Here is a 12137-nt window from a genome sequence, read left to right as displayed (position 1 = left end):
CGTGTGCGTGTTGTACTTGCCTGCCAGAGCTGTGGGCAGATGGGGTGCCCCCTGCCAGCGCCCACTGTTGGGTGACTCACACGAGCCCTGTTTAGCTCGTTGCAGTGCCACAAAATCTTTCAAGGTGCAGAGTCATGGGTTTTGGATTCTAAGGAGCTAGATTTCTCGACCCAGTTGGATTGTGGACAGGGAAAGCAGAGACAGGGACAGGGATGGTGAAAAGGTTCTGCCTCCTGTGGAGAGGGCCCTGAGAGAGACCATGGCCTGAGAGTGGTGACGAGAACCTTCCTGAGCACAGTCCTAACACTCATCAGTATGAGGGACAGGGACGGAAGCAACTTGATGGCCACAGAGCTGCGCAGATGATGACAAATCTGGGCTCTGCACTGAGACCGTATCCCAGCTCTGAGTCACCGCGCTCACCTCTGTCACTGAGGTCAACCCTCACGCCTTCACACCACCAAGTCACGAAAAGAACAAGAAACTTCGGGGGGACACACAAACGGCTCAGTGCTCTTGCCCAGGTTCAATTCCCAGCATCCTCATGGTGGCTTACAACGATCTGTGACTCCAGTTCGAGGGGCTCTGATGCCCTCTTCTGGCTGCTGCAATCACTGCATACACACAGTGCACAGACGCACACGCAAACAAAACACACACAAAGTCAATCAGGCCAGGCATGGTGACCCACCCTTTAATTCTGACAGGCAGGTGAATCTCTCTGAGTTTCAGCCAGCCTGGTATTCATAACAGGTTTTAGGCCAGCGATAAGGTCTCATAGTGAGACCGTGTCTTAAATAAATTGTTTTTAATTTAAAATTTAAAGAGAAAAATTAAACTGTGTGTTTTAGTGTGCATATGCAATACCAAAACTGGAGAGGTGGAACAGGTGACTGCTGGTACTCTGAACCACACCTCTACCTCTTTTTGATGGATTCTAGGCAGGGGCTCTACCACTGAGCCACGCCCCCAGCCCCTCATTGGGGAATTCTAGGCAGGGGCTCTACCACTGAGCCACGCCCCCAGCCCCTCACTGGGGGATTTGCTCTTGAAGTTCATACAAATGAACTCTTAAAGAATGTGCTTTCATGGACTGGAGAGATGGCTCAGCGGTTAAGAGCACCGACTGCTCTTCCAAAGGTCCTGAGTTCAATTCCCAGCAACCACATGGTGGCTCACAATCATCTGTAAAGAGATCTGATGCCCTCTTCTGGTGTATCTGAAGACAGCTACAGTGGACTTATATATAATAAATGAATGTGCTTTCGTGCTTAGGGCCCTGTGGCACACAGATGAGCATCTCCACAAAGCCATGTGCATTGTCTCTGCTCTCTCCATGCTGGGACTCTAACCCCATTTTTGTTATTGTTGTTTTATTTGGTTTTCTTTGTTTTTTTTTTCTTTTTTTCGAAGCTGGGGACTGAACCCAGGACCTTGCGCTTGGTAGGCAAGCACTCTACCACTGAGCTAAATCTCCAACCCCGTTTTATTTTGTTTTTAATTGGGTCCTCTGTGATCCATGTTTGAATTATGTCCACATTGGGGCTGCTGGCAATAGGAAGAAATAGCCAGTCATCTTTTTATGACTTATTCCTTTGTTTATTTGTTTGATATTCGTTTGAGGTAGGATGCTCATATATAACTCTTACTGGCCTCAAGCTCATGGCAATCCTCCTGTCTCAGCTTCCTAAGTGTCAGATACCGTACCTGCTTTTGGGTTGTTTTGGAGGGGGTCAGGGTGTTGTTTTGGGGTGTTGTTTTGTTTTGTTTGTTTGAATTTTTAAACAGGGTATCTTCGCGTAACACTGGATATCCTTAAATTTACAGAGATCTGCCTTCCTCTGCCTCCTGAGCTGGGATTAAAGGAGTGTGCCACCACCATCTGGCCCCTTTGTTCTGTTTGTTTTTAGAGATAGGGTTTCTCTGTGTAGCCCTGGCTGTCTTGGAACTCACTATGTAGATCAGGCTGGTCTTGTCTTGTACGCAGAGATCTGCCAGCCTCTGCCTTCCGAGTGTTGGGATTAAAGGTGTGCACCACCATCCCCTTGGCATGGTTTTTAGGGTTTTCATTTTTTTTTACTTAATTTTTAAAATAGGGTCTTGCAATGTAGACCAGGCTGGCCTCGCATTTACAGTGATCCTCATTCCTCTGACTCCCGTGTCAGGTTTACAGGCGTACACCACCACTCGTACTTCTTGGGCTGTTTAATTTTATCTTTTTTTTTCTTTTCTTTTTTTCGGAGCTGGGGACCGAACCCAGGGCCTTGTGCTTGCTAGACAAGCGCTCTACCACTGAGCTAAATCCCCAACCGGGCTGTTTAATTTTAATAGACCCAGAACCTATTTCCAAAGCATACACTGGGCATTTTGTACCCAACGGTGGAAGAAAAGCCCCATCTATTCCACTTCCCCGCCACTAGGTGGCAGCAGCGATCCTTCTAATTTTAGCTACCCTAATTGGATAGTTAAACTTCTTCCCTGGAGGTGAGCCACTCAGCACGCCCGTTTGAAAGAGGGCATCAGGCCTATCAGCCTCCCAGCGCATGGATCTAGGTAGTGGCAAGGATGCTCTGGGCCCCTATGAGTGAATGTGTCACATGCCAACACACCAGAGCCAAGCTGACCATCTTAGTTAGGGTTTCCACTGCTGTGAAGAGACACCAAGACCGGGGCAACTCTTATAAAGGACAGCATTTAATTGGGGTTGGTTTACAGGTTCAGAGATTCAGTCCATTATCATCATGGCAGGGAGCCTGGCAGCATCCAGGCAAACATGATACTGGAGAAGGAGTGGAGAGTTCTGCATCTTGATCTGACTGCATTCGGGAGGGATTACCTCCCTGCCAGCCAAGAGGAGGATCTCATTGCCCACCTCACACTGACGTACCTCTTCCAAGAAGGCCACACCCACCTCAAGGCCACACCTCCTAATAGTGCTACTCCCTGGGCCAAGCATATTCAAACCATCACCCTGATGCTGTGCATGGTACATATATATGCCTTTAATCCCAGTTTTCCAGAGGTGGAGGCTGAAGGAGCTGAGTTTGAGGCCAGCTTGGGACTACATAGTAAGACCCTACCAAAAGGCCAATGTGGTAATCCTTTTTCAGGTTACAGTATCATCCAGCCGCCAAGCCTGGCAACCAAGTCTGAGCCCAAAACACATAGAAGAGAACCATCTCCAGAAAGCTGTCCTCTGATCTCCACACACCCTGTTCTCTCTCTGTCTCCCTGTCTCTCTCTGTCTCTCTTTCCCTCCCTCCAATGATAAATAATATAAAGGTTTTAAAATAACCAGGTGCCTGGGGTGTGGCCGTGGTGGCAGACTACTTACTAACCAAAGCTCTGGGTTTGACCTGATCCCTGCATACATAAGGTGACTCAGACATCTGTGATCCTTTAGTTGTTTGTTTGTTTGTTTGTTTGTTTGTTTGTTTGAAGCCAGGGTTCCACTGTGTAGCCCTAGTTGTCCTGAAACTCACTTTGTAGACCAAGCTGGCTTTGAACTCACAGAGATCCACCTTCTCCCCTCACTCCCCCAAGTATTGGAATCAAAGACATGTGCCATCAATGCCTGGCCACCTCTGTGGTCATACAGAATTCTTGAACTGGAAACAAAAAGATCAGAAGTCCAAGGTCATACATACACCCCTTGACTGCACAGCTGTGGTAAAGAAAGAAAAAAATATTAAAACTGGCCATTTTCTAGTGGTACACATCTGTAATCCCAGCACTTGGGAAGCAGACCAGGGAGGATCAGGAGTTCAAGGTTATGCTTGGAGCCCTTTGTACTGTGACCTCTGGTGATCTCGGGAAAAAAATGATTCTGGGAGGGGTGTCCTGGGACACCCACAAATTCTGCTTCAATCATCTAGTGCCAGGGAGGAACATGGCTTTGACAGAGGGGCTCAGCACAGGACAGAAGTGGGGAAGGCTCCTTGAAGTCATGCATTGGGCATTTTTATCCAGTTTTTGAGTTCCTGTTAATATTTTTCCTGGCTTTCGCAGTGCCACAGAGAGCTCAGAGCCAAGCCCCATCTCCCACAGCCTTCACGGGTACCATCCTCTCTTACCTATCCACTGATTCAAAACCCATCTACCACGAGCCTCCTCTCTCAGGAACCTGATTACCACCACCCACCACCCCATCACATCTCTACCTGAGGGTCCTGGCTTCCACTGTCCCAAAGGACTCCTTTCCCAATTGCCCCAGACACCAAACGTAAAATCCCCTGTATTCAAGGCTCCTGCATTCTCCCAATTAGCTTGCCACTTTCTGCAACATACCTCTGCCTTCTCCGGAAACCCTGCCTCCCACATGGCTGCTCTCCATCTTTGCTGTGTTTGAGGAGCAGAGACTTGAGAGTTATGAAATAGAAAGACTTTTGCGTAGTCCTCAAAAAGAAACTGAAATGATTTCCACAACTGTCAAACCCAGCTGACCTTTGCCACCAAATGGTTCCCAAGGCTGGCCTTGTGGTGTCCCTCATTAGTCTTTAGGCTAACTGTACACTATATGGTCGTCCACTGACCTTCTGAAGCAATGCTGGACCTCAAGTGGGAAACCCAAACACAATTTCCTGCTGAGTGGCCCAGACTGGAACCCCAACTGCTCATGATTGCCCTGTAACACCAGTTCCAGGAGATCTAAAACCTGTTCTGGTGGCGCACACACATAAACATATAAAAGTAAATCTTTTCTTTTAAAATAAAAACACTTATTTTGATATTTAGTATATGAGTACACTGTAGCTGTCTTCAGACACACCAGAAGAGGGCATTGGATCCCATTACAGATGGTTGTGAGCCACCATGTGGTTGCTGGGATTTGAACTCAGGACCTCTGGAAGAGCAGTCAGTGCTTTTAACCACTGAGCCATCTCTCCAGCCCCCGAAACACTTATTTTTAAATAATGTGTATCTGAGTGTGGACATGTACACATGAGTATATCTGATCCGCTAGAGCTGGGGTTACAGGCAGTTGTGAACCACTGGGTGTGGGTGCTGGGAACCAAGCTATGATCCTTTGAAAGAGAAACAAGTAAGCTCTCTCCAGCCCCACTTCCAAAGTAAGTACTTTTCCTTTTTTTTTTTAAGATTTTTTTTAAAGATTTTTTATTTATTGTATATGAGTACACTGTAGCTTGCTTCAGGCACACCAGAAGAGGGCATCAGATCTCATTACAGATGGCTGTGAGCCACCATGTGGTTGCTGGCATTTGAATTCAGGAAGAGCAATCGGTGCTCTTAACCACTGAGCCATCCCTCCAGCCCCAGTACTTTTCTTTTAAGGAAAGAAAAGGTAAATGAACTCTTTCCCAGGCTTGCCCAAACAGAATCAGCTTTCTGGAGTCAGAACGACAGCTCTGCATGGTCCACGGAAGCATGTAGATCGCCTGTTTTCGCCTGTTTTTGCTATTCCAACTCCTATCAAATCCTCTGTCCTGACAGCCCACCTGCTGTATTCCACTCTGCGCCTCTTGAAACTACAATTCCCACAATGCCTAGTGGCTCCCGAGCTCTTAGCATACATCTCCCAAGATGTCTTGCGAGGCAAACCTGCCTCTTGACGCCACGAGGACTACAACACCCACAATGCTCCGAGGCACAACTACCGCCCCCTAGAGCTCCCAGCGGCGCCACTTCCATTGAGTCCGGCTCGGGTGGGGCCGCCTAGGTGCTGCTGGGCTCGGGGATATTTACAGCGGTTCTATTCACTGCAGCGCAGACATGGCGGCCCAGAAGGACCAGCAGAAGGATGCCGAAGTGGAAGGGCTGAGCGCCACGTGAGCAAGCAGGGTGTTACCCCCAGATCCGAGACGCAGAAGTCCCTGCCCCCGCAAGCATAGATCTCTCCCCTTCAGAGACATCTCAGCCCCTCACCCCCTGGGAGGGACTCAGTTGTGTTACCTTCCTCCTAGGACCCTTCCCCCCCCAGGGTTCAAGGTCAACCTTGGGACCATGTATGCTAGAATCTGGGGTCCGGTACCCTATTCCTGCCTTCATCTTCTCTGCCCCGTCCTTTAGGACCCTGCTACCCAAGCTGATTCCCTCTGGCGCAGGTCGAGAGTGGCTGGAGCGGCGCCGTGCTACCATCCGGCCCTGGGGCACCTTCGTGGACCAGCAACGTTTCTCGCGACCCCGCAACGTAGGCGAGCTTTGCCAGCGCCTGGTTCGCAACGTGGAGTATTATCAAAGCAACTACGTGTTTGTGTTTCTGGGCCTCATCCTGTACTGCGTGTGAGTGCCTCCGCGGCCCCGCCCTCGATAGTCCGGCCCCGCCCCCGGCTGCCAGGCCCCGCCCAGACCAGTTAGCACCTTTGTCACCACAAGACCTGGTCAGTCTGTACTCTTGCATCCACTTGACCAGGGTGCAGTGTGACCTTCGCTGACCTAGAAGGACGTAACTTCTGTTTGTCCAAAGCTACAGGGACCTGGCTGATGCAGCCTCGGATACCTAACTCCTGTCTCCCACACTCTTCCAGGGTGACATCCCCCATGCTGCTGGTGGCTCTGGCTGTCTTCTTTGGCGCCTGTTACATTCTCTATCTGCGCACGTTGCAGTCTAAGCTTGTGCTCTTTGGTGAGAAATCCCCTGCCCAAATGGCTTCCCAAGCCTTTCTGATCGTGGTCTCACGGAATGCAAACCTCCGAATATTTGGGACTCAAGTCGGCCCCTACCGAGATGCACACTAGAGTCATTTAACCTGGTCCTTAAGGGCTTAGACCTACCAGGTGCTCCCCTCCAGTCTCAGCTTCTCAAACCCAGAGAGACCCCAAAGCCCCTGGCACCTCTGTCTCAGGTAAATGACTTAATCCAGTTCCTCCCAAACCCCGACGTAAAACATCAGCTGCAGATACCCATACTGGACACCAGATGGCGACCTTATGCAGGCTTAGATCCGTGTTCCTTCCCAAACCTTCGGATTCTCAGAGGGGAAAGGCCCCACTGGGAAGAAAGGTGTCAAGGAAGACTCTCTGAGGAGAAATCCAAGGGTTTCCAAGGAGACTTAAAACAAGTCTTTCGGGGGTTGGGGATTTAGCTCAGTGGTAGAGCGCTTGCCTAGGAAGCGCAAGGCCCTGGGTTCAGTCCCCAGCTCCGAAAAAAAAGAACCAAAAAAAAAAAAAAAAAGTCTTTCGTGACCCAGCAAGTTTAAGTACCAGACAAAGATGGGCTGTGGCAAAGGAATACTGGAACTTGGCTTCTGCAGATAGTGGTCACTAGGGTGCACACGTTTCTCAGGCATAGGAGAGCCTGGCCAGGGGGTGGGGGGGTGGGAGGGGAAGCATATATATTCTATATATATTGAGAGCAGGGAATGCGTCTCGTTCCAATTATGTCGTCTCCCAGGAACTCACTAGGCTGGCCTCCAATTCACAGATTCCCCCCACCTCTGTGTCCAGAGTACTAGGGTTGAAGAAGAGGGCCAGCATGTCCTAGCCTTAAAAAATGTGTGGGCTGGGGATTTAGCTCAGTGGTAGAGCGCTTGCCTAGCAAGCGCAAGGCCCTGGGTTCGGTCCCCAGCTCCGAAAAAAAGAAAAAAAAAATGTGTAATGCAGGAGCCCCTCTGGAAGACAAGTGCTTTTAACTGCTGGGTCACCTTCTCCAACCCTCACAAACCAAATTCTTGTGAAGCTCATCAGAGAACACATCCCCAAAACAGAAGCTGGCCTGTGCCTGGAATTCCAGCACTTGTGAAGCTGAAGCAGGAGAATTGCTCCAAGTTCAAAATAAGCCTGGGCTTCAGAATCTTTAAAAAAAAATAATAATCAGACTAAGTGTCTAGAGAGATGGCCCAGTGGTTAGAATTGAATACTGTTCTTGCAAAGGATGTGGGTTTGGTTCCTAGCGCCCAAGTCAGGTGGGTGCACCATAGCCACCTCCTCGGGCACCTGAACTCTCGTGTACATATGCCCACGCAGGGCATATACACATAGTTCAAAATAATAAATCTTTAAAAAGTAAAAAAAAAAAAAAAAAAAAAGGGACAAAAATGCTCAGGTCAGATTTGGCTCGGAGCCACCTGGTAACCAGACTGGAACATCAGGCCCTAGACTGAGGTGGCCTGGGGCTCCTGGGGAAGGTGGAGCAGGGGCGGAGCTGAGGAAGGTCGTTATGGGGACAGGTCACTTTGGGGAGGTGGGGTAGGGCCAGGGGTGGGAGGCCCTGATGTGAGGAGTCTGTATTATTACATGGAAGGTTCCAGAGTCACACTAGATGGGTGCAAAGTGGCTCTGGTTACCTCTGGGAACGGCTGGCTGTCTTACACCATCTGTCCCCAGGCCGTGAGGTGAGCCCAGCACATCAGTACGCCCTGGCTGGTGGTGTCTCTTTCCCTTTCTTCTGGCTGGCCGGTGCTGGCTCCGCTGTCTTCTGGGTCCTGGGTGAGTACAGGGTCTGTGTAGGGAGAGGCTGGGAGCCAGGTGAGCGAGCCTGTCCTGAACCACCTGTCCTCCTACTTCCTACAGGAGCCACCCTGGTACTTATAGGCTCTCACGCTGCCTTCCACCAGATAGAGCCTGCAGATGGTGAGGAACTGCAGATGGAACCTGTGTAAAGTGTCCTCCAGGACCTGCCAGCCTCTCCTGCCGGCCTCTCCTGCCGGCTGGCTGTCCCCTCTCTGTCTGTTCTTGCCCTACCTGACCTAGACACTCAGCTCAACTCAGAGCCTAACTCTGAGCCTTCCACCCTAGACCTCAAACCCGGGGAGAGGCTTTTGTCTTCGGAAATAAAACTGTTACAATTGCTATTCCTGGTATTTTCTCGTGTAAGGAGGGGTTTCACTAAGAAGTGAGGTCTGGGGTTGGAGAGATGGCTCTGCCGATAAGAGCACTGGCTGCTCTTCCAGAGACCTGGGTTCAGTTCCCAACACCCACAGGGCAGCTCACAACTGCCTGTAACTCCAGCTGCAGGCAATCCAGAGTTTCCAGCCTTCTTAGGCACTTGTAACACACACACACACACACACACACACACACAGAGTTAGCTGGGTGGCGAAAGCACACAGGCACCTATAATCAAAGCACTCTGGAGGCAGAGGCAGGGGAATCTATGAGTTTGAGGCCAGCCTGGTCTACAGAGCCACTTCAAGGTCAGGCATAGCTATACAGTGAGACCCTGTTAGAGGGAGGGAGGGGGGAAGGATGGTGGAGAATGCCTGTGACCAGAGAAGTCCTCCCAGTGTGAATGAAGCTAAGCAGTTAGGGAGCGCTGCAGGTCCTTAAAGGAGAAGCTCCGGACAGAAAGGCAGCAGTGACTGACCTGGACGAGCTTGAGGGAGGCTGGAGGTTGCAGGAAGCTTTGTCTGGAAGAACGTGAGAAAGTTAGCAATTGTTTTTGGTTTTGAGACAGGTTTCATGTAGCCCAGGTTACCCAAACTCACTATGTAGCCAAGGCTGGCCTTGAATTCCTGATCTCCCTGCCCCCACCTCCCAGGTGCTAGGGTTAGAGATTGCACGGTGCCCAGCGTGTATCGCTAAGCACTCGTGCCACTGGTTAAGTCGGCATGTTAGAGTTGGCAGATTGGCTGTACAGAGACCCAGGTGTCAGGGAAGCACAGACTGATAAACCGAGCCAAGAGAGGCCCAGAGGGGTTGACTCTTGATTGGACTGGCCTTGAACTTCTCTGAGGTGGTGGTGACATTTCTGGAAGCCCGGAGGGACACAGCAAGACGTCAGGAGAGCAGGAAGTGGGGTCTCCCAAGCCTTGCCATGCACAGTCTCCTCCCATCCCGTGTCTCTACAACATTGCCCTCTCAGGTCTATGTCATGGGCTCACAGGGCGCCCAGCACTGCTGTGGAATCCTGCCTTCATTGTGTGAGTCACCGGCACAGCATGACAACCATTTGCCTGAAGCAAAGCTGATATTAGGTACTATGTACCAAATGGAAACCCAAGGACTAGAGGGATGGCTCAGCGGCTAAGAGCACTTCCGGAGGGCCTGAGCCTGGTTCCAAGCAACCACTCTGGATGGCTCACAACTGCCCATGACTCCGCTCCAGGGGATCTGATAGTCTTGACTGGTCTCCGCAGGTATCCACATGTACACACACTCACACTCATGCACACACACTCACACTCATGCACACACACCTAAGCACACACTGACACCTAAGCACACACACACTGACACCCAAGCACACACACACTGACACCCAAGCACACACACCCAAGCTCACACTCACACCCATGTACACACACGTGCACACACACCCGTGCACACACACTGACACCCAAGCACACACACACTGACACCCAAGCACACACACCCAAGCTCACACTCACACCCATGTACACACAACCATGTACACACACACCCGTGCACACACTCACACTCATGCACACACACACGTGCACACACACTGACACCCAAGCACACACACCCAAGCTCACACTCACACCCATGTACACACACACACACGTGCACACACACTGACACCCAAGCACACACACCTAAGCTCACACACTCACACCTATGCACACACAACCATGTACACACACACCCGTGCACACATACACACTCACACCCAAGCTCACACACTCACACCCAAGCTCACACACTCACACCCAAGCTCACACACTCACACCCATGCACACACACTCACACTCATGCACACACACACCTAAGCACACACTCACACCCAAGCACACACACTCACACCCGTGCACACACACACAGAAACATGGATTCTGAATGGAAAAGAGTAAACTTCAGAGACCCCATATGAAGGAGGTACGCCACACTCATTACTTATGAGTAATACATACACATATGGCAGGTGGCATGTCACATGCCTCTAATCTCAGCACTTGAGGCAGAGGCCAGCCTGGTCTATACGGAGAGCTCTAGGACAGCTAGGGCTATATATTTGTACATATCTATACACATACGTACATCCACATATCCACGTATGAAGGAAGTGGGAAGCCCAGGCTGACCTTTCTGTGTAGCTGAGGGTGACCTTGAACTTCTGATCCACCTGCCTCTTGCTCCTGAGTTCTAGGGTGGATGATGGGCTTGTGCTGCCCACCATGCCTGGTTTCTGTCATGCTGGGGAATTGAACCCAGGGCTTTATGCATGCTTGGTGAGCACTCTACCACCTAGGGTAGAGTCAGAGTCCCTTGTTTTAATATTGATCAGTGTGTGTGTGTGTGTGTGAGAGAGAGAGACAGAGAGACAGAGAGATAGACAGAGACAGAGATGGAGAGACAGAGAGACAGAGAGAGAGGGAGTCTTATTGTCTAGCCCAGACTGGCTTGGACTTCACAGTGTAGCCCAGGCTGGCCTCAGCTTTGTGGCAGTCCTCTGCCTTAACCTTGCAAGTGTTAAGATTACAGACAGGGGGCTGGGGATTTAGCTCAGTGGTAGAGCGCTTACCTAGGAAGCGCAAGGCCCTGGGTTCGGTCCCCAGCTCCGAAAAAAAGAACCAAAAAAAAAAAAAAAAAAGATTACAGACAGGGGGTTGGGGATTTAGCTCAGTGGTAGAGCGCTTGCCTAGCAAGCGCAAGGCCCTGGGTTCAGCCCTCAGCTCCAAAAAAAAAAAAAAAAAAAGATTACAGACAGGAGCTACCACCCCAGGACTTTGGAAGAAATGCTATTTTGGATAGATTCAGTAAAATTGTTTGACTTCATATGTGTGTAGTGTATATGCATGTGTATGAGTGCACAACATGTATGTGCATTTCTGTGGAGGCCAAAGGTCAGAGGTTTTTTTTTTTTTTTCTTTTCTTTTCTTTTTTTTCGGAGCTGGGGACCGAACCCAGGGCCTTGCGCTTGCTAGGCAAGCACTCTACCACTGAACTAAATCCCCAATCCCTGGTCAGAGGTGTTTTGCTCTCCACTTTGTTTCTTTTCTTTTCTTTTTTATGTATATGAATACACTGTAGCTGTCTTCAGACACACCAGAAGAGGGCATCGGATTCATTACAGATGGTTGTGAACCACCATGTGGTTGCTGGGAATTGAACTCAGGACCTCTGGAAGAGCAGTCATTGCTCTTAACCACTGAGCCATCTCACCAGCCCCTCCACTTTGTTTCTTGTTTGTTTTTCGAGACAGGGTCTCTCTCTGTGTGTAGCCTTGGCTGTCCTGGAACACTTTATACACAAGGCTAGTCTCAAACTCATGGAGATCT

General features: G+C 50.1%; 1 protein-coding gene across 1 annotated transcript; it reads left to right on the top strand.

The window, feature by feature from the left end:
* The first annotated feature begins 5625 nt into the window (after positions 1-5625).
* On the top strand, positions 5626-8750 carry Rabac1 (Rab acceptor 1). The gene is made up of 5 exons (NM_031774.2): positions 5626-5786; positions 6028-6240; positions 6486-6583; positions 8284-8385; positions 8470-8750. Exons 1-5 carry the CDS (start codon positions 5731-5733, stop codon positions 8556-8558), a joined length of 558 nt encoding a protein of 185 aa, NP_113962.1. The 5' UTR covers positions 5626-5730; the 3' UTR covers positions 8559-8750.
* The last annotated feature ends 3387 nt before the right edge of the window (positions 8751-12137 follow it).

The sequence above is a fragment of the Rattus norvegicus genome, chromosome 1 (genome assembly GCF_021556685.1).
Source record: "Rattus norvegicus strain SHRSP/BbbUtx chromosome 1, alternate assembly SHRSP_T2T, whole genome shotgun sequence".
NCBI lineage: Eukaryota > Metazoa > Chordata > Mammalia > Rodentia > Muridae > Rattus > Rattus norvegicus.
This window is presented reverse-complemented; position numbering and strand designations above follow the sequence as displayed.

Bases quoted from the DNA above. Each gene is read 5' to 3' on its own strand.
- Rabac1 (NM_031774.2), top strand. From the start codon at position 5,731: ATGGCGGCCCAGAAGGACCAGCAGAAGGATGCCGAAGTGGAAGGGCTG. The intron at 5,787-6,027 runs GTGAGCAAGCAG...CCCGTCCTTTAG, and splicing joins GTGGAAGGGCTGAGCGCCAC to GACCCTGCTACCCAAGCTGA. The intron at 6,584-8,283 runs GTGAGAAATCCC...ATCTGTCCCCAG, and splicing joins GTCTAAGCTTGTGCTCTTTG to GCCGTGAGGTGAGCCCAGCA.